The sequence below is a fragment of the Carassius gibelio genome, chromosome B22 (assembly GCF_023724105.1).
Source record: "Carassius gibelio isolate Cgi1373 ecotype wild population from Czech Republic chromosome B22, carGib1.2-hapl.c, whole genome shotgun sequence".
Classification (NCBI taxonomy): Eukaryota; Metazoa; Chordata; class Actinopteri; order Cypriniformes; family Cyprinidae; genus Carassius; species Carassius gibelio.
In genome coordinates, this window is record NC_068417.1 from 37,521,000 (window position 1) to 37,540,973 (window position 19,974).

Sequence of the window (19,974 nt, forward strand, 5' to 3'; positions counted from 1 at the left end):
AGGATTCAACAGGCTGAGATGAGCTACTGCTGCTTGTGCTGTGCTTGATTAGAATACATAATACACACTACCATTCAAAGGTTTGGGGGTTTTCTCAAAGATAAAAACACTTTTATTCAGCAAGATTGTATTAAATCGAAAAAAATAAAAAAACTGTCAGCAAAGACATTTCAGCGCTATTTGTCTTGATCAAAGAGTGCTGGAAAAATAATAATAATAATCATGGTTTCCACAAAAATGTGAAGCATCTCAAATCTATTCAACATTAATAATAATAAATGATCTTGAGCAGCAAATTAGTATATTAGAATGATTTGTGAAGGATCATGTGACACTGAAGACTGGAGGAATGATGCTGAAATTTCAGGAATACATTTCATTTTAACAGACATTCAAAGAGAAAACAGTTAAATTATTTTTAATCACACAAATGCAGCAATTGATGTGCAGAAGATACTTATTTAAAAAAGAATTGTTTCAACAACACTGTATCACAAAAATACTATAAAATTGATTTTAGCATGTTTAGAATTTAAAGATATGAATAGAACATTTAGAATTTAAAGATATGAATATGAATAATATGCAATGCAAAGTATAAATGATTTTTTATAAACATTTGACACATTTGAATCGACAGTTGAATTTCTTGTGCTTTCATGTTATTCATTTATATAGATCAACAGGACATGATAAAAAAATAAAAATAAGTACAAATACTATACTTTATATTCCTTTTAAAATAAGAAAAATGAGACCTAACCTTGGCGTTAAGTCTCATGACCTGACATGAGTGATTTTACATGAAGAACTGTGTGTGTGTGTGTGTGTGTGTGTGTGTGTTCATTCCCAAAGTAGCCGTACTAGATTTTCCATTTAGAACCATCATACTTTAATAATCAAGTATGTCCACTAATTTAGCTACACTTGGATCTTGAAAAAAAGTACAGTAATTGTTAATAGCTAATTTGAAGCTAAGACACCTGCTGTCCACTTTAAAATGTTTTGCAGTTCAGTTTTTCTGATTATCTTCAGACTAAAATCTGAGTAAAAATAAAAGTACAATCAGTAAGTCCCATCGAGTCAGTTTCACAGTGTACACACTGATTCATTCTGCATACAGGATATACAATGAATCAAACATTAAAGTTGTGCAGTGCAAATTTTTCAAAACAAGCATTTAACACTGGACACGATGATGTACCTTTCTCCTACAGTTTCTTGGAAATTACATTAACAAAAAAAAATGGACTTAACACTTTATAAAAGAGTACATTTTTTGGCAATAATGCCAAAAATCACATGCTAAATAACACTGCTGCTCCTTATTTCATGCTTCATTTGTTCTCATATTACTCCAGACAATGACTGGCATATGCCTCATTTATACACTTAAACACTTATTATTATTGCTTATCAACCACCTCACTTGTTAACATTGTACATCTGATAAAAAAAAAATGGTACATACAGTACATAATACACTTTTTATTATTCCCAAATATAGCATAACACTTTCCCTTAACTAATTCCTCTAAGTGTGTTTTTTAAATATGATTTAAATAAAAGAGACAGAGTTATGAAGCTGTAATAATAATAAAAAAGCGCAATGTATTTAGCATCCACAAAGGATACACAGACAGGGGAATTTTGGTTCTTTTGCATTTGTCACTATTGCTATATTGCATATTGTCACATCAATAAGAGCACGGCATTTATTCACATAAACAGGCTACAGTATTTTATAGTATAATGCTATGTGAAAAAAATATACATATTCATCATATACTGTAGTACATTTTCTCAGTCTTAAACAAACAATAATCAGGCTGATAATTTTTGAAGACTTTTGAAATGTGGCTTGAAAAGTATGGGCATGTGCAAGCTATAAAACAAGAGCAGAGGAAATTATACATAAATTGTCATATTTTGCTTGACTGGTTTACAATTTATCGACATGATTTAACAGTAAAAACAGGAGAGGACAGTTGACTTAAATGACCATACAAAAAATGTCAACCATTGTACAATAAAAAAATTGACAATTGATATCCATTCTAGTGACATATTCCATAATACGTTCCATATATCCATATATTGATGTGTTGATTATTAAAATGTGTAATTCTCATTCCACTGAAGGCAACAGAATTTGAAAAAATAAGCGCCGTTGCACCGTATCATTCTAAAAATGATGGTTCCAAAATGGATTTCTGGTTCCCCAAGTGAACAGTTCTTAAAGAACCATTTTTTCTTGGTGTGAATAAGATTTTAATCATCTAAGTGTTTTTCCACTAGATAGATCCTATTGTGCAATGAATGCATCCATGGATGTTAAAAAGATTTGGAGAAATTCAGGATTACCAGTGAATGATGTGATGTAATGCTAAACTCATCTAAATAAACTAATCTACATATATTTTAGACAGCCTGAGATTAAAGATTACATTTTTGGGTGAACTATACCTTTGAAGGTTTTTCATGGTACCACTGATCCCAGTTAAGAACCTTTATTGTTAGGACAGGACCGAACCGTGCTCCCTTCAGCCCACCGCATCAGATATGAAACCCAGTTAGGAGAACATGTTGTCATCTTTTTCTGAATCTGGAGAATCTGGTCTTGATATGTCAAACCGGTTTGAAGATCCTGAGGTCTTTCTGTCTTTGAGAAGCTGGAGCATCTCAGCGAGCTGGCCTTCAAGGGCGCTCATTCTGCTGCTGAGGGAGTGGATGTCTCCTCGCAGCTCCTGCTTCAGTTCCATGAAGCAGGCTTGGAGACTCTGCTCTGGGATGGGGCAAATGGCTCGCTTGCCCTCGGCCTGCAAGGGGCTCCGATCCTGAGGGGTTCGAGCGCTCCCGTCACTCTTGGTAATGCCACTGTCCCACGAGTCCCACTTAGTCCTGTCTGGAAGCATCTCCATGGACTCAGCTTTGGACACAGAACACCAGGAGAGGTCAGATTTGGATGTGGCTTCTTTAAATCGACCCCAGCCTTTGTTTTTGGGAGGTTCTGCTGACTTGGATCCTGTACAGGTTCCATTAGAGGCCACAGGAGTGCAGAGTTTGGCTTGACATGACGTTCTGGATGATGAGGAGGAGGACACAGAGGTGATGGGAGTGGCTGGGATTTCAGTGACTGTGACGAAGCTGGTGGTTGCAGTGCTCTCGTGTACCACGCTCTCCGTTCTGCCCCGCTCCACGTCCGGTTCTCCTAGACTCGCTCGCTCCGCTGCCAGACGGGCCTCTTTCTGCTGACGGAACCGCTGGAAGAGACGCCGCACCGGGTGATCTGGAGGAAGATTCAGAGGCGCTTCATTCTTCCGTCGCAGCATCTCCTCTTCCTCCCGTTTGACGTCACTTATTTTACGGAAGATGATCTGTGGGATTCAAACAAGAAAGTATTTATATGCATAAAGACTGCATAGATTATCTGAAAGCTTCTGTAAAAAAAATAAAATAAAATAAAAAAAATAACATTAAAGCTGCAATTATTAAAAAAAAAAAAAAACATCCAGAGTTCAAGATTCTCAGGTTTGAAATTAAAACTATGCATATGAATGTCCTGAATGCAACACGAATGAGATTTGAGAGATTGGGCAGAGGGCAAGATGTTAAGCAAATAATGACTATTGGTTTGAATTTCGTACTGTTCCTCACATACTGTAGAGCTGGAATTGAAGCATATATATATATATATATATATATATATATATATATATATATATATATATATATAGCATATAGCATTTATATATACTTTTAGTTTATACATTAAAACTGACCCTTTTATGAATCAGCATTAGAGTATCTTTGACAGACATGAGAAAAATACAATGACTGGACAAGTTCATAATCTATTCATAATTGAATTTAAAACTTACAGATGTTATCACAATCTATAAATGTTATAAAATAACACTAAAAAATGGTTTTAAAGTCTATTTCACATGCCACTATGCATATAAATGATATAAATAAGGTATATTATTTATATATACAAAAAATAAGAGTTGCACAACATGAAATTGTAAAACCTAAAAACAACCTTTCCTTGCCAAATTATCTGTTATTTTAAGATCCACTCTCTATGACATAATTTCCTGTTTCAAATTAGTTGGTTATTTTAATGTTTAATTTAATGTGGTTAAATTAATGTTGGTTGCACCACATGACTTTGGTTTTGTAGACAAATGTGATTCTCTCTCTCTCTCTCTCTCTCTCTCTCAAGAATCTTATTCTTTTAATAAGGCTTTTCTTCATTATAAAGAAGGTTGTATCACCATGAATTTTCTGACTTGACTTTATGTCCACCATAAATATCAAAATGAAAGTAATACAGAAATTAAAACCATGCTTGTTACAGAAAATGCATTTTTAATGCATAAATGAGCAACACATCATTGAGCCAGAATTTTTCAGTGCCCTTGGTCACTGTGCACTTGGTTACATCTATCTGAGCTCTTGACCCTTGAGCATCTCGAATGATGAGGAGTGTGTCACATGGTTCATTTAGTCACTGCTATCTTTAGCTTCATGATGCATCAAAACCTGATGGCATTATCGAAGCAAGTCTGTACTGGTTTCTGAAAGAACAAATCATTTATACAAAAATCAGCTGATAAGCAGCTGTACACAAAAGGTTAACATGGATTTTATTTCCTGGCCCAACATCCTTTTTGGTCTTGGTTCTACTGATCTGGCTTGTGAATGATCCTGAATCCCACGCATTTGTCAGTTGCCAAAGGAGTCAGACCCCTTTGAGGTCTGTGACCCACATGCTGTCATTTTTACTCATGGTAACTCATTTCCAAATAAATCACATCACAGCTAATCACATGAGCTGTAAATAACACGAGACTACAGAAACACACAGGGTCCCAAACACAAACCCTATCCAAAGCTGTAATATGAAAGTTATACATATAATTTCAATTTTGAGAACCCTGAAAAAATCCAACATAGGCTCATTGGAAAAACACACCAAAAATGTGTTTTTGTTTTCAAACAATCAAATCGTCTTTTTGCAGTTCTTTGCACAATACTATGTTATGACCTTAACATAATTAACTATAGTGCATGATTTGTAAACTAATACATTTTAACTTTTGTCTCACATTGCTCCATATGTGTAGCTTTTCTGACTTAGGAAACTTGCTCGGTAGCGCACCTGGTAAAGCATTGTACTAGAGATGTGAAGCGCTCAGGGACGAATCTGTGAAACTTGAGCCACAATAAAAGAGTCGAAAGACTTGTAGAAGCTAAAATAAATAACATGGTTGCTTAAGCAAATGCATTTTGATCTGACATGTAACAATTTTGCCGAAATGGGTTCAAAAGGGTTGAAAAACTATCACTGGTAAAACTACTAGAATATAAAGAAATATCTGTAATTTACATGTTGCTCGCAATGTTAATATGCAGAAATATGCCTGTTGACCTCATTTAAATTTGTTTTACTTAATTATGAATGAACCTGTATGCTGAATGAAAAAGGACCCCTGTTTTCCTTCTTCGTGTTGGCTAGTGCTTCATGCATTTGCTTTGATTATTGCTACAGTGTAATTAATTCCAATCTTTTCCTCATAAATGTGATGTGATAAGATTCAAGAGATGTCCCGGTATGCTGTTTGTTTACAGTTAATACGGTTTCTTAATTATTTTCTCATCCGCTTGCTGTTCAAGGAGTCGCTGACTACCTGAGAAAAAAAAAAAAAAAAAAAAAAAAAAAAACACTCCTGCCTCTAGTGAAATCTTTCATAAATGAGAGAGAACACTATTAAATTAATTTGTCTTATTTAGATTAGATTGATCACTGAAGGTGTTTTAAATTATTTATAGATGCATTTAAATTAAAAATAGATGAAAATTAAGAACAGGGTGTTTAGAACTGACAAACATTTTTTTGCAAACCTAATTACAAGCAATATGTTAATGGAGCGAAACACAAAAGGACACGGAAGCTGTCCTAATGAGTTAATGCTGTTACTTCATTAATTCATTCCTGTGTGCAGGCTGACTCAGCGAGACTTTGTTTATTGCCAGGTCACATGAATCTGCTTCCTGATGAAGCCACTTAAATGCATTGTAAGGTGCAACAATAAATGGATTTTCTATCAGATCAGACAGATGGATGACTGTGAGATGTGTGGAGAGAGCAGCACTGGACCGGAGGCGGACAATATTCAGGAGTGTCATTTATTCTGATGTGTCAAAGCCAAAGATAATGAGTTTTGGGGGTGAGAGAGGTTCATAGTTTATTGCTTGAGTCTAAAATCTGACTGAAAACAACAAACACGTATTTCTTCATGTCGAATCTTGATCAGCCATCTGCAGAGAATTAACGTTTGAGATAACATGAAAAACTTGATTCATACTTATCTATCTGATAGTGCTACATGTCCAAAACAAACATGTTGCACTAGAGATTGCAAATGCACATTTTACTTATGTTTATCGATGCAGTCAATTTGCACATGCACTGGTTTAAAAAAATAAATAAAAAATAAATAAAAAGAAGAAGAAGAAAAAAACCTTCAAAGTTGGCATGAAACTGAAGTTGAAATTGTCTTTTCTTCCCTATTTTGTGAGTGAATGGCTGTTCCTCTAACAGAGACACATCATCAGAGAAGAAATGTCATCACGAGAGGGAGAGGAAGTTATTTTGATTAAAGATAATGAGGGCACATGTATAAATAAATAAATAAATAAATAAATAAATAAATAAATAAATAAAATAAAAATAATAATAATAATTATATATATATATATTGTGAGCCGTGTCCTGGGCACCTATCAGCGTCGCCCTGGCAACGAGGGAGATTCACCTGCACGCAATCACAGCGGGCTGATCGGTCCCAGCTGAAGCGGATGAGGAGAGGACTATAAACGCTGTGGCTGAAGGTGACACAAGGAAGAGAGGATCTTCAGATGACTGAAACTAACGTTGTGTCTCTTGTCCCTCTAGACAGCTGCGGACCGACCAGCTCGCCACCCGAGCACCGGACACCAAGTTCCCTTGCACTCAGCCGGCCGGCAAACAGGATCACGTGGCACCGAGGACGAGCACCGGACACTACAGGATTCAGCACTACACCGAGCACCATTTAATAAATACACCCTCCGGGGCTTCACTTTGCACTAAACCCTGTCGTGTGATTCTTCAGCCCGTGACACTGGTGGAGAATGCGGGCACCTTACTGAAGAATCACCGACTCACCAAGTTGTTTTTTCCCCCCCCTCTGCTTCTTCGTCAGGCGGTGACTCCCTCCCCAGCTATGGAAGAGCTTCTCAAGCACCTGACGGAAGTAAGCCTTCGCCAGCAGCAGCTCGTCGAGCACATGGCCGCTCGCCAAGGAGAAACGGAGCGTGAAGTCGCCGCTCTCCGCTTCACGGCTGCTCAGCGGGCCCCGCTGCCGGACCCGCGCACTCAAGCCACCCAGCTCCTGCTGAAGATGACCGTCCACGACGACATAGAGCATTACCTGGGTAATGCCCTACTTTTCTATGCCAGCCCACCAAAAGGAATCCTATGATGAACTACGGAAGGAAATTCTGGCGCGTGTGGGTTTGTCCCCCATCGCCGCGGCCCAATTGTTCCGAGCCTGGGAGTATAATAGTCGGTTGCCAGCCCGCGCCCAAGCTGCCGAACTCAACCGCCTCGCCCATCACTGGTTGCTCGCCGGGAGCCCCAGCGCCGCCCAAGTGGCCGAACGTGTCGTCGTGGACCGGTATTTGTGCGCCCTGCCACGGCCCCTTCGACAGGCGGCCGGGATGAGGAATCCACGCACCGTGGGAGAGCTCGTCGAGGCTGTGGAGCTGGCGGAGATGACGATGCGACGAGAGGCTGGGGAGCGAGCACCGCCATTTCCCCGGAGGGTGTACCAGGAGCGACGCACGCCAGAGGGCACCCAGCGCACAGTCAGCAGGTCGGCGAAGTCTGCCCGGGGACACGAACACATCCTCGTCATCGTGGATTATGCGACCCGGTACCCCGAAGCCATTCCACTGCGCAAAGCCACGTCCAAGGCCATCGCCCAGGAGCTCTTCCTGCTGTGCAGCCGGGTCGGCATACCCCGGGAGATACTGACCGACCAGGGCACCCCCTTCATGTCCCGGATGATGGCTGACCTCTGCCACCTCCTAAAGGTCAAGCAGCTTCGGACCACCGTGTACCACCCGCAGACCGATGGGCTGGTCGAGAGGTTCAACAAAACCTTGAAGCAGATGCTCCGCCGCGTGGCTGCGGACGACCGACGGGATTTGGATCAAATGCTGCCGTACGTCCTCTTCGGCATCCGGGAAGTCCCCCAGGCCTCCACTGGATTCACACCATTCGAGCTCCTGTTTGGGGCGGCAGCCCCGTGGCCTGCTCGATGTCGCCCGAGAGGCCTGGGAGCAGCAGCCGACCGCCCATCGAACCACGATCGAGCACGTGAGGGAGATGAGGGAGAGGATCGACCGCGTCATGCCCCGCGTCCGGGAGCACCTGGCGGCCGCCCAAGAAGCTCAACGTCGACGATACAACCGGGCGGCCCAACCACGGGAATTCCAGCCAGGGGATTACGTTCTAGTCCTCGTCCCCACAGCGGCATGTAAATTCCTCGCCAAGTGGCAAGGCCCATACATCGTCGCGGAGAAGGTGGGGCCCGTGACTTACAGAGTACGCCAGCCGGGGCGTCGGAAGGAAAGCCAACTGTACCACATTAATCTCCTGAAGTGCTGGGAGGGGACGGGGACTCAGCTTGCGGCCCTAGCCGCCTCCTCACTCGTGGTTGTTGACGTCAGCCCCCACCTGTCGGCCGCCCAGAAGACAGAGCTTCAACATTTGGTCGGTCAGTTCTCCGATGTGTTCTCCCCACGGCCCGGGCGGACCAACCTACTGCAGCATGATGTCCGCACATCACAAGGGACCGTTGTGCGGCAGCGGCCCTATCGAATTCCGGAGGCCCGGCGACACGCGGTTGAAGAAGGGGTGCAAGAGATGCTGAAGCTAGGGGTCATCGAGCCCTCCCGCAGTCCCTGGTCCAGTCCCATAGTCATGGTCCCAAAACCGGACGGCACCCTCCGGTTCTGTAACGACTTCCGCCGCCTAAACGAGGTCTCCGAGTTCGACGGATACCCGATGCCCCGTGTGGATGAGCTGCTGGAGTGGCTGGGGAGAGCCCGGTTCATATCCACGCTCGATCTCACCAAGGGCTATTGGCAGGTACCGTTAACAGAGACCGCCAAACCAAAGACCGCCTTCTCCACCCCTACTGGCCACTGGCAGTACCGGGTTCTCCCCTTCGGGCTACACGGGGCTCCGGCTACCTTCCAGAGGATGATGGACATTGTGCTGAGACCCCATCAAGCCTACGCCGCGGCCTACATAGACGATGTGGTCATCCACTCGGAGACCTGGGAGGACCATCTGGAGCGGCTCCGGAGGGTGCTTCTTGAGCTACGGCGGGCAGGGCTCACCGCCAACCCCAAGAAATGCCACCTCGCCCTACCTGAAGCACAGTACCTCGGTTTCCAGGTGGGCCGGGGCTAATCCGTCCGCAACAGGGAAAAGTGACAGCCATTCTCTCGGGCCCGAGGCCCTCCACCAAGAAACAGGTACGGGCCTTCTTGGGTTTGGCTGGGTATTATCGATGTTTTATACCCAACTTCTCCTCCCTAGCGACGGCCCTGACAGACCTCACTAAGAAGGGACAGCCAGAGAAAGTAAAGTGGGGAACCCCGGAAGAGGAGGCATTCAGAAGGATAAAGGCGGCGCTCACGTCTGAGCCACTGTTGCGCGCTCCCGACTTTAACTGTCCCTTCTTATTGCAGACGGACGCATCCGACACCGGGTTGGGAGCCGTCCTGTCCCAGGTGCAAGACGGTGAGGAGCACCCGGTGGTCTACATCAGCCGAAAGCTGTCCACCACCGAGCAACGATACGCGGCAGTGGAGAAGGAGGCGCTGGCCGTCAAGTGGGCAGTCCTGGAGCTGAAATATTACCTACTGGGACGGAAATTCACCCTCTTCACTGATCATGCCCCGTTGCAGTGGATGGCCCGGGCTAAGGACACCAATGCCCGGGTAACGCGGTGGTTCCTAGCGCTCCAGGACTTCCACTTTGACGTGCGACATCGAGCTGGAACCGCCAACGCCAATACGGATGGACTCTCCCGCCTGTGGACAGCTTTCGCAGGTCTGTCAGGTACTCTTCCTCCACCAGCCCCCGCCTCCCCCCTCGCCCGAGGAACCAGAGCGACGCTTGGGGGGGGGGGGGGTGTGAGCCGTGTCCTGGGCACCTATCAGCGTCGCCCTGGCAACGAGGGAGATTCACCTGCACGCAATCACAGCGGGCTGATCGGTCCCAGCTGAAGCGGATGAGGAGAGGACTATAAACGCTGTGGCTGAAGGTGACACAAGGAAGAGAGGATCTTCAGATGACTGAAACTAACGTTGTGTCTCTTGTCCCTCTAGACAGCTGCGGACCGACCAGCCCGCCACCCGAGCACCGGACACCAAGTTCCCTTGCACTCAGCCGGCCGGCAAACAGGATCACGTGGCACCGAGGACGAGCACCGGACACTACAGGATTCAGCACTACACCGAGCACCATTTAATAAATACACCCTCCGGGGCTTCACTTTGCACTAAACCCTGTCGTGTGATTCTTCAGCCCGTGACAATATATATATATATATATATATATATATATATATAAAATGTACACTGTGATGGCGTGTGAGGTTCCATAAAATTAGCCAATAAGTACCATATTAGTGGCTGTTGGACAGTGTTTTCTCTGTTGGACTGTTGGACAGTGTTGTATCGTCGACGATACAACCGGGCGGCCCAACCACGGGAATTCCAGCCAGGGGATTACGTTCTAGTCCTCGTCCCCACAGCGGCATGTAAATTCCTCGCCAAGTGGCAAGGCCCATACATCGTCGCGGAGAAGGTGGGGCCCGTGACTTACAGAGTACGCCAGCCGGGGCGTCGGAAGGAAAGCCAACTGTACCACATTAATCTCCTGAAGTGCTGGGAGGGGACGGGGACTCAGCTTGCGGCCCTAGCCGCCTCCTCACTCGTGGTTGTTGACGTCAGCCCCCACCTGTCGGCCGCCCAGAAGACAGAGCTTCAACATTTGGTCGGTCAGTTCTCCGATGTGTTCTCCCCACGGCCCGGGCGGACCAACCTACTGCAGCATGATGTCCGCACATCACAAGGGACCGTTGTGCGGCAGCGGCCCTATCGAATTCCGGAGGCCCGGCGACACGCGGTTGAAGAAGGGGTGCAAGAGATGCTGAAGCTAGGGGTCATCGAGCCCTCCCGCAGTCCCTGGTCCAGTCCCATAGTCATGGTCCCAAAACCGGACGGCACCCTCCGGTTCTGTAACGACTTCCGCCGCCTAAACGAGGTCTCCGAGTTCGACGGATACCCGATGCCCCGTGTGGATGAGCTGCTGGAGTGGCTGGGGAGAGCCCGGTTCATATCCACGCTCGATCTCACCAAGGGCTATTGGCAGGTACCGTTAACAGAGACCGCCAAACCAAAGACCGCCTTCTCCACCCCTACTGGCCACTGGCAGTACCGGGTTCTCCCCTTCGGGCTACACGGGGCTCCGGCTACCTTCCAGAGGATGATGGACATTGTGCTGAGACCCCATCAAGCCTACGCCGCGGCCTACATAGAAGATGTGGTCATCCACTCGGAGACCTGGGAGGACCATCTGGAGCGGCTCCGGAGGGTGCTTCTTGAGCTACGGCGGGCAGGGCTCACCGCCAACCCCAAGAAATGCCACCTCGCCCTACCTGAAGCACAGTACCTCGGTTTCCAGGTGGGCCGGGGCTAATCCGTCCGCAACAGGGAAAAGTGACAGCCATTCTCTCGGCCCCGAGGCCCTCCACCAAGAAACAGGTACGGGCCTTCTTGGGTTTGGCTGGGTATTATCGATGTTTTATACCCAACTTCTCCTCCCTAGCGACGGCCCTGACAGACCTCACTAAGAAGGGACAGCCAGAGAAAGTAAAGTGGGGAACCCCGGAAGAGGAGGCATTCAGAAGGATAAAGGCGGCGCTCACGTCTGAGCCACTGTTGCGCGCTCCCGACTTTAACTGTCCCTTCTTATTGCAGACGGACGCATCCGACACCGGGTTGGGAGCCGTCCTGTCCCAGGTGCAAGACGGTGAGGAGCACCCGGTGGTCTACATCAGCCGAAAGCTGTCCACCACCGAGCAACGATACGCGGCAGTGGAGAAGGAGGCGCTGGCCGTCAAGTGGGCAGTCCTGGAGCTGAAATATTACCTACTGGGACGGAAATTCACCCTCTTCACTGATCATGCCCCGTTGCAGTGGATGGCCCGGGCTAAGGACACCAATGCCCGGGTAACGCGGTGGTTCCTAGCGCTCCAGGACTTCCACTTTGACGTGCGACATCGAGCTGGAACCGCCAACGCCAATACGGATGGACTCTCCCGCCTGTGGACAGCTTTCGCAGGTCTGTCAGGTACTCTTCCTCCACCAGCCCCCGCCTCCCCCCTCGCCCGAGGAACCAGAGCGACGCTTGGGGGGGGGGGGTGTGAGCTGTGTTCTGGGCACCTATCAGCGTCGCCCTGGCAACGAGGGAGATTCACCTGCACGCAATCACAGCGGGCTGATCGGTCCCAGCTGAAGCGGATGAGGAGAGGACTATAAACGCTGTGGCTGAAGGTGACACAAGGAAGAGAGGATCTTCAGATGACTGAAACTAACGTTGTGTCTCTTGTCCCTCTAGACAGCTGCGGACCAACCAGCCCGCCACCCGAGCACCGGACACCAAGTTCCCTTGCACTCAGCCGGCCGGCAAACAGGATCACGTGGCACCGAGGACGAGCACCGGACACTACAGGATTCAGCACTACACCGAGCACCATTTAATAAATACACCCTCCGGGGCTTCACTTTGCACTAAACCCTGTCGTGTGATTCTTCAGCCCGTGACAATATATATATATATATATATATATATATATATAAAATGTACACTGTGATGGCGTGTGAGGTTCCATAAAATTAGCCAATAAGTACCATATTAGTGGCTGTTGGACAGTGTTTTCTCTACTTCCTGTTGGCCTTCTGTAGCTAATCATAGCTCCGTGTAGCTGTTTTTATTTTATATTTTTTCTCTATAATCTTTCTTACTATCACTGTCTGTTTGTGTGTTTGTTTTTTAAGTTGTAAAATATAACTTAATTCACACCATATTTCTGATATTATCAGAAATTTATCGATCAATCTTATCAGATTAACTTTGATCTTCACTCTTCCGTGACTGCAGTACACCTGCAAAGTGTTAGCACTCCTTAGCTTGTCATTAGCGTTTTCTTTTCTCCTCTCCTCTCCTCTCTCACGCTGCAGTTTTTCACAAGTTCATCAAACAACCGCAGTAAGAATATTTCATCAAGCACGGTGAGTATTGGCTTCGCCTACTATCATTATTTGCACCTCTTGCCACATGTACAGTTTATCTATCTCTGTCGCTGATGAGGGATTCACAAGTGATAAATGCAGCGAAATAGTTAGGCTGTCAGAGAAGATTTCAGAATTAGAGACACGCATCCAAACTTTAATTGAGGACAGTAAGAATGTTAGGGCTCTAGATACGGCTTTGGATGCGTCTAGCTCAGGGATTCCTGTAAATTGTTCGGTTCTGGCAACAGAGCCCCTGCAGCAGGGCAACTGGGTGACAGTGAGGCATCATAGTCAAAACACCGCTCTTCTGTTCCGATCAAAACATTAAACAGGTTCTCCCCACTCAGTGATTCACCCACTGAGAAACCTGATGAAAGTGCTCTAGTTATTGGTGATTCTATTGTATGGAACGTGAATATAGAGACACCAGCCACCATAGTCAAATTTTTACCGGGAGCCAGAGCGCCTGACATCTTAGCAAATTTAAAAGTGCTGGCTAATGCTTAACGTAAATACAGAAAGATTGTTATTCATGCCGGCGCTAATGATGTTCGACTTCGCAAGTCGGAGATCACTAAAAATAACATTAAAGAGGTGTGTGAACTTGCAAGCACGATGTCAGACACTGTAATATGCTCTGGTCCCCTCCCTGCTTACCGTGGTGATGAGATGCATAGCAGATTGTCATCACTCAATGGCTGGATGTCTAAGTGGTGCCCACAGAATAACATAGGTTTCATAGACAATTGGACGAGCTTTTGGGGCAGACCTGACCTGTTTAAAAGAGATGGTCTTCATCCCTCCTGGGGTGGCGCCACTCTTCTGTCTAGAAATATGGCCCATAGTCTTAGTGTTTATACTTGACTAACTGGGGCCCAGGTCAGGAAGCAGACAGACTGGCTAAACCCACCGTCTGCTAGCTGCCTCACGTCACAGAGTTCAGTTAATACTTAGCACATAGAGACTCTTTCACCTAGATATCACACTATAGAGACTGTGTCTGTTCCCCGAGCTAGAAAATACAAAAAACGTCCAAACCAAGTTAAGGTTAAAAATTTAATTGAGGTTCAACAAATAAAAAACAAACGCAATATGGATAACCAAATGATAAAGATTGGCTTATTGAATATCAGATCCTTTTCTACGAAAACACTTTTTGTAAATAATATGATAACTGATCATAATATAGATGTGCTCTGTTTGACAGAAACTTGGCTAAAACCTGATGATTACATTATTTTAAATGAGTCCACCCCCCAAGATTACTGTTATAAACATGAGGCACGTCTAAAAGGCAAAGGGGGAGGAGTTGCTTCAATTTATAACAACGTTTTCAGGATTTCTCAGAGGGCAGGCTTCAAGTATAACTCGTTTGAAGTAATGGTGCTTCATATAACATTATCCAGAGAAACCAATGTTAATGATAAATCCCCTGTTATGTTTGTACTGGCTACTGTATACAGGCCACCAGGGCACCATACAGACTTTATTAAAGAGTTTGGTGATTTTACATCCGAGTTAGTTCTGGCTGCAGATAAAGTTTTAATAGTTGGTGATTTTAATATCCATGTCGATAATGAAAAAGATGCATTGGGATCAGCATTTATAGACATTCTGAACTCTATTGGTGTTAGACAACATGTTTCAGGACCTACTCATTGTCATAATCATACTCTAGATTTAATACTGTCACATGGAATTGATGTTGATAGTTTTGAAATTATGCAGCCAAGTGATGATATCTCAGATCATTATTTAGTTCTGTGCAAACTTCATATAGCCAAAATTGTAAATTCTACTTCTTGTTACAAGTATCGAAGAACCATCACTTCTACCACAAAAGACTGCTTTTTAAGTTATCTTCCTGATGTATCCAAATTCCTTAGCATATCCAAAACCTCAGAACAACTTGATGATGTAACAGAAACTATGGACTCTCTCTTTTCTAGCACTTTAAATACAGTTGCTCCTTTACGCTTAAGGAAGGTTAAGGAAAACAGTTTGACACCATGGTATAATGAGCAAACTCACACCCTAAAGAGAGCAGCCCGAAAAATGGAGCGCAGCTGGAGGAAAACTAAACTAGAGGTATTTCGTATTGCTTGGCGGGAAAGTAGCATATCCTATAGAAAAGCATTTGTCATAGCATTAGCATTTGCCGTCAGCTACAGTATCACATCAGACAGTGCACTATAGACCCCCTGAGGAACAGTTCCACTCATTCTCTACTATAGGAGAGGAAGAATTGTTTAAACTTGTTAAATCATCTAAACCAACAACATGTATGTTAGACCCTATACCATCTAAGCTCCTAAAAGAGGTGCTTCCAGAAGTCATAGGTCCTCTTCTGACTATTATTAATTCCTCATTGTCAATAGGATATGTCCCCAAAACCTTCAAACTGGCTGTTATTAAGCCTCTCATAAAAAAAAACCACAACTTGACCCCAGAGAACTTGTTAATTATAGACCAATCTCGAATCTCCCTTTTCTGTCCAAGATACTAGAAAAGGTGGTATCCTCACAATTATATTTCTTCTTAGAGAAAAATGGTATATGTGAGGATTTCCAGTCAGGATTTAGACCGTATCATAGTACTGAGACTGCTCTCCTTAGAGTTAAAAATGATTTGCTCTTATCATCTGATCGTGGGTGTATCTCTCTATTAGTTTTATTGGATCTTAGTGCTGCGTTTGACACTATTGACCACAACATTCTTTTGCATAGACTTGAACACTTTGTTGGCATCAGTGGAAGTGCATTAGCATGGTTTAAATCGTATTTATATGACCGCCATCAGTTCGTAGCAGTGAATGAAGATGTATCATATTGATCACAAGTGCAGTATGGAGTACCTCAAGGCTCAGTACTAGGGCCTTTACTCTTCACGCTTTATATGTTACCCTTGGGAGATATCATCAGGAAACATGGTGTTAGCTTTCACTGTTATGCTGATGATACTCAGCTCTATATTTCCTCGCAGCCCGGTGAAACACACCAATTTGAAAAACTAATGGAATGCATAGTCGATATAAAAAATTGGATGACAAGTAATTTCTTACTGCTAAATTCAGAAAAAACAGAGGTGTTAATCATAGGGCCTAAAAACTCTGCTTGTAATAACCTAGAAACACTGTCTAAGACTTGATGGTTGCTCTGTCAATTCTTCATCATCAGTTAGGAACCTAGGTGTGCTACTTGATCGCAATCTTTCCTTAGAAAGCCACGTTTCTAGCATTTGTAAAACTGCATTTTTCCATCTCAAAAATATATCTAAATTACGGACTATGCTCTCAATGTCAAATGCAGAAATGTTAATCCATGCATTTATGACTTCAAGGTTAGACTATTGTAATGCTTTATTGGGTGGTTGTTCTGCACGCTTGGTAAACAAACTACAGCTAGTCCAAAATGCAGCAGCAAGAGTTCTTACTAGAACCAGGAAGTATGACCATATTAGCCCGGTCCTGTCATCGCTGCACTGGCTCCCTATCAAACATCATATACTAGATTTTAAAATATTGCTTATTACTTATAAAGCCCCGAATGGTTTAGCACCTCAGTATTTGAATGAGCTCCTTTTACATTATACTCCTCTACGTCCGCTACGTTCTCAAAACTCGGGCAATTTGATAATACCTAGAATATCAAAATCAACTGCGGGTGGCAGATCCTTTTCCTGTTTGGCGCCTAAACTCTGGAATAACCTACCTAACATTGTTCGGGAGGCAGGCACACTCTTGCAGTTTAAATCTAGATTAAAGACCCATCTCTTTAACCTGGCATACACATAACATACTAATATGCTTTTAATATTCAAATCCATTAAAGGATTTTTAGGCTGCATTAATTAGGTAAACCGGAACCGGAAACACTTCACATAACACCGTACTTTCTACATCATTAGAAGAATGGCATCTACGCTAATATTTGTCTGTTTCTCTCTTGTTCCGAGGTCACCGTGGCCACCAGATCCAGTCTGTATCCAGATCAGAGGGTCACTGCAGTCACCCGGATCCAGTACGTATCCAGACATGATGGTGGATCGGCACCTAGAAAGGACCTCTACTGCCCTGAAAGACAGCGGAGACCAGGACAACTAGACCCCAGATACAGATCCCCTGTAAAGACCTTGTCTCAGAGGAGCACCAGGACAAGACCACAGGAAACAGATGATTCTTCTGCACAATCTGACTTTGCTGCAGTCTGGAATTGAACTACTGGTTTCGTCTGGTCAGAGGAGAACTGGCCCCCCAACTGAGCCTGGTTTCTCCCAAGGTTTTTTTTCTCCATTCTGTCACCGATGGAGTTTTGGTTCCTTGCCGCTGTCGCCTCTGGCTTGCTTAGTTTGGGTCACTTCATCTACAGCGATATCGTTGACTTGATTGCAAATAAATGCACAGACACTATTTAAACTGAACAGAGATGACATCACTGAATTCAATGATGAACTGCCTTTAACTATCATTTTGCATTATTGACACACTGTTTTCCTAATGAATGTTGTTCAGTGCTTTGAAGCAATGTATTTTGTTTAAAGCACTATATAAATAAAGGTGATTGATTGTTGTTTTTTTTGTTTTGTTTTTTTTACTAAAACTAAATTTTCTTAAAATTACATTTTAACTTCAGTTGACTAAAATGTGTCCACGTCTCGGTTTATTTGTAGAAAATAGAGCAACAAAAATAGAGACCGTTTTGAAAACGGTCATGTGTACTTGGAACAACATGAATGTGAGTAAATGATGGCAGAATTTAAGAATTTGTCAGAATGGTTTCTTTTAGATATTACCAGAAGGTTTAACAGAATTGATTTAAGAGTCTTTAAAGAGACGCAGTAAGATAATTGTTCTTGCAGCACAAACTCCCATGAGTGTGGAAATGTATCCGGCTGTTACAGTATGTCATCAACGCGCTCTAGCACACTTCCATCTTCATTTACTCACTCCAGTGAAGGTGACCACTGACAATTTACTGCCCATAATAATCAATAGAGTCACAGGACTTTAAAATTGGCTTCCAATGTTCGTTATTAGCATAGAGGTGACAGGAAACAGCTGGATGTCTCAAGATGAATTACTCCAACCATTGAAGAAGTGACGTTAGAATTTCCTATTTCAGAGGGACATACTATCACAAAGCAAAGGGGTGCTTCCTGAATTTTTTTCAGGTTTTTTATGATCTTTTATCCACATGCATTGTCACAAAGTTGTGTGATCACAATGCAGTGCACTAAGTATATTTTATGACAAAATAAAGTGTCTTTGGTGCAAATAATTAAAAAGTTTCATATATATGATATTTTTTTGTGAATACTATACTGATTATGCTAAATGTTTTTGTGTGCAGCAATTAAAGACAGTGCTATAGATATAAACATTCAATACTGTGTCTGAAATAAAAATGGTCTATTTGACCTTTATGTGATGAAGGTGCAGTAATTTGTTGGACATATATTGATTAAGTGTAATTTTTTTATAAAATGACATGCTTGAGATAGTTTCCAAACCTGCTCATCAGCAGAATCTATTCACAAGGCGAACATGCTTCTGTAATATAATATTTCACAAGCAGCCACTCACCTGAAACTGGTTCAGAAACTTCATTAAGCACTTTCGTGGGCAAACAAGAGACTAGATACTTTCCAGAGGGTTGGATTTGACCTAAATCAATGGTATGAGGCCTTCTGAGAGCCATGTATTACAAAGAAAACAAGACACTGTTGTTGCATTTGCACAGGGCCAGGTAGGGCCACACATTTTAGCTGTGTTGTGTGATTATCATATACAGATAGATACAGTGACAGCACAAGCCCAGCCACAGATCAATGATACGAGAGACACAGACAGGAACAGAACACGGAGGAAATAGTAAATAAAGGATGAGTCTGTGGGTAATTGTATTAAAATACCAATGGAGATCATGAAAAGCCTGACCCACTTGAACTAATGCAGAACTAAAAGGAAAGATGTTGTGAAAAGGATACAAGAGAAACTAAATATTATATTAGCAGTGAAGAAGGAAAGCAAGATAAATTTGTTTGAAATAAAAGCACACAGAAATGTCTCCGTAAGAAATCAATTGTTAGTGAGCGAGTGCTGTGATCAATACCAGACACCAGATCTCTGCTGTGTGCAGCCCCGTCCAGGAGACACTGAAGGATACAGATCTGTCCATTCCAGAACATAATCAAAACCACTCATCTGTGACCGAGAGCTATACGAGCGCCCTTATGTCACTGTCCATAAGCCCTGGTGTTTAATAATTAAGGTTATAGTTCAACATAATGGAACATTCTGTCATTATTTACTGCCATCTGTCTATCGGCCATCTATCTATCTATCTATGTAGATATCTAAAGTGACGTGACATTCAGCCAAGTACAGTATGGTGACCCATACACAGAATTCATGCTCTGCATTTAACCCATCCAAAGTGCACACACACAGAGCAGTGAACACACACACACACACTGTGAACACACATCCGGAGCAGAAGGCAGCCATTTATGCTGCGGTGCCCAGGGAGCAGTTAGGGGTTCGGTGCC

The 19,974-nt window shown here is 43.8% G+C and overlaps 1 protein-coding gene across 2 annotated transcripts in view; it reads right to left on the reverse strand.

Moving 5' to 3' along the window:
* Positions 1-282: 282 nt before the first annotated feature.
* kcnh1b (potassium voltage-gated channel, subfamily H (eag-related), member 1b) overlaps positions 283-19,974 on the reverse strand; it is a 51,300-nt gene continuing 31,608 nt past the window's right edge. For both annotated transcript variants that reach the window (XM_052590388.1, XM_052590387.1), the window contains one exon: positions 283-3,377. In XM_052590388.1, coding sequence (XP_052446348.1) covers positions 2,574-3,377 — 804 coding nt within the window. In that variant the 3' untranslated portion in view covers positions 283-2,573. The remainder of the gene's footprint in view (positions 3,378-19,974) is intronic.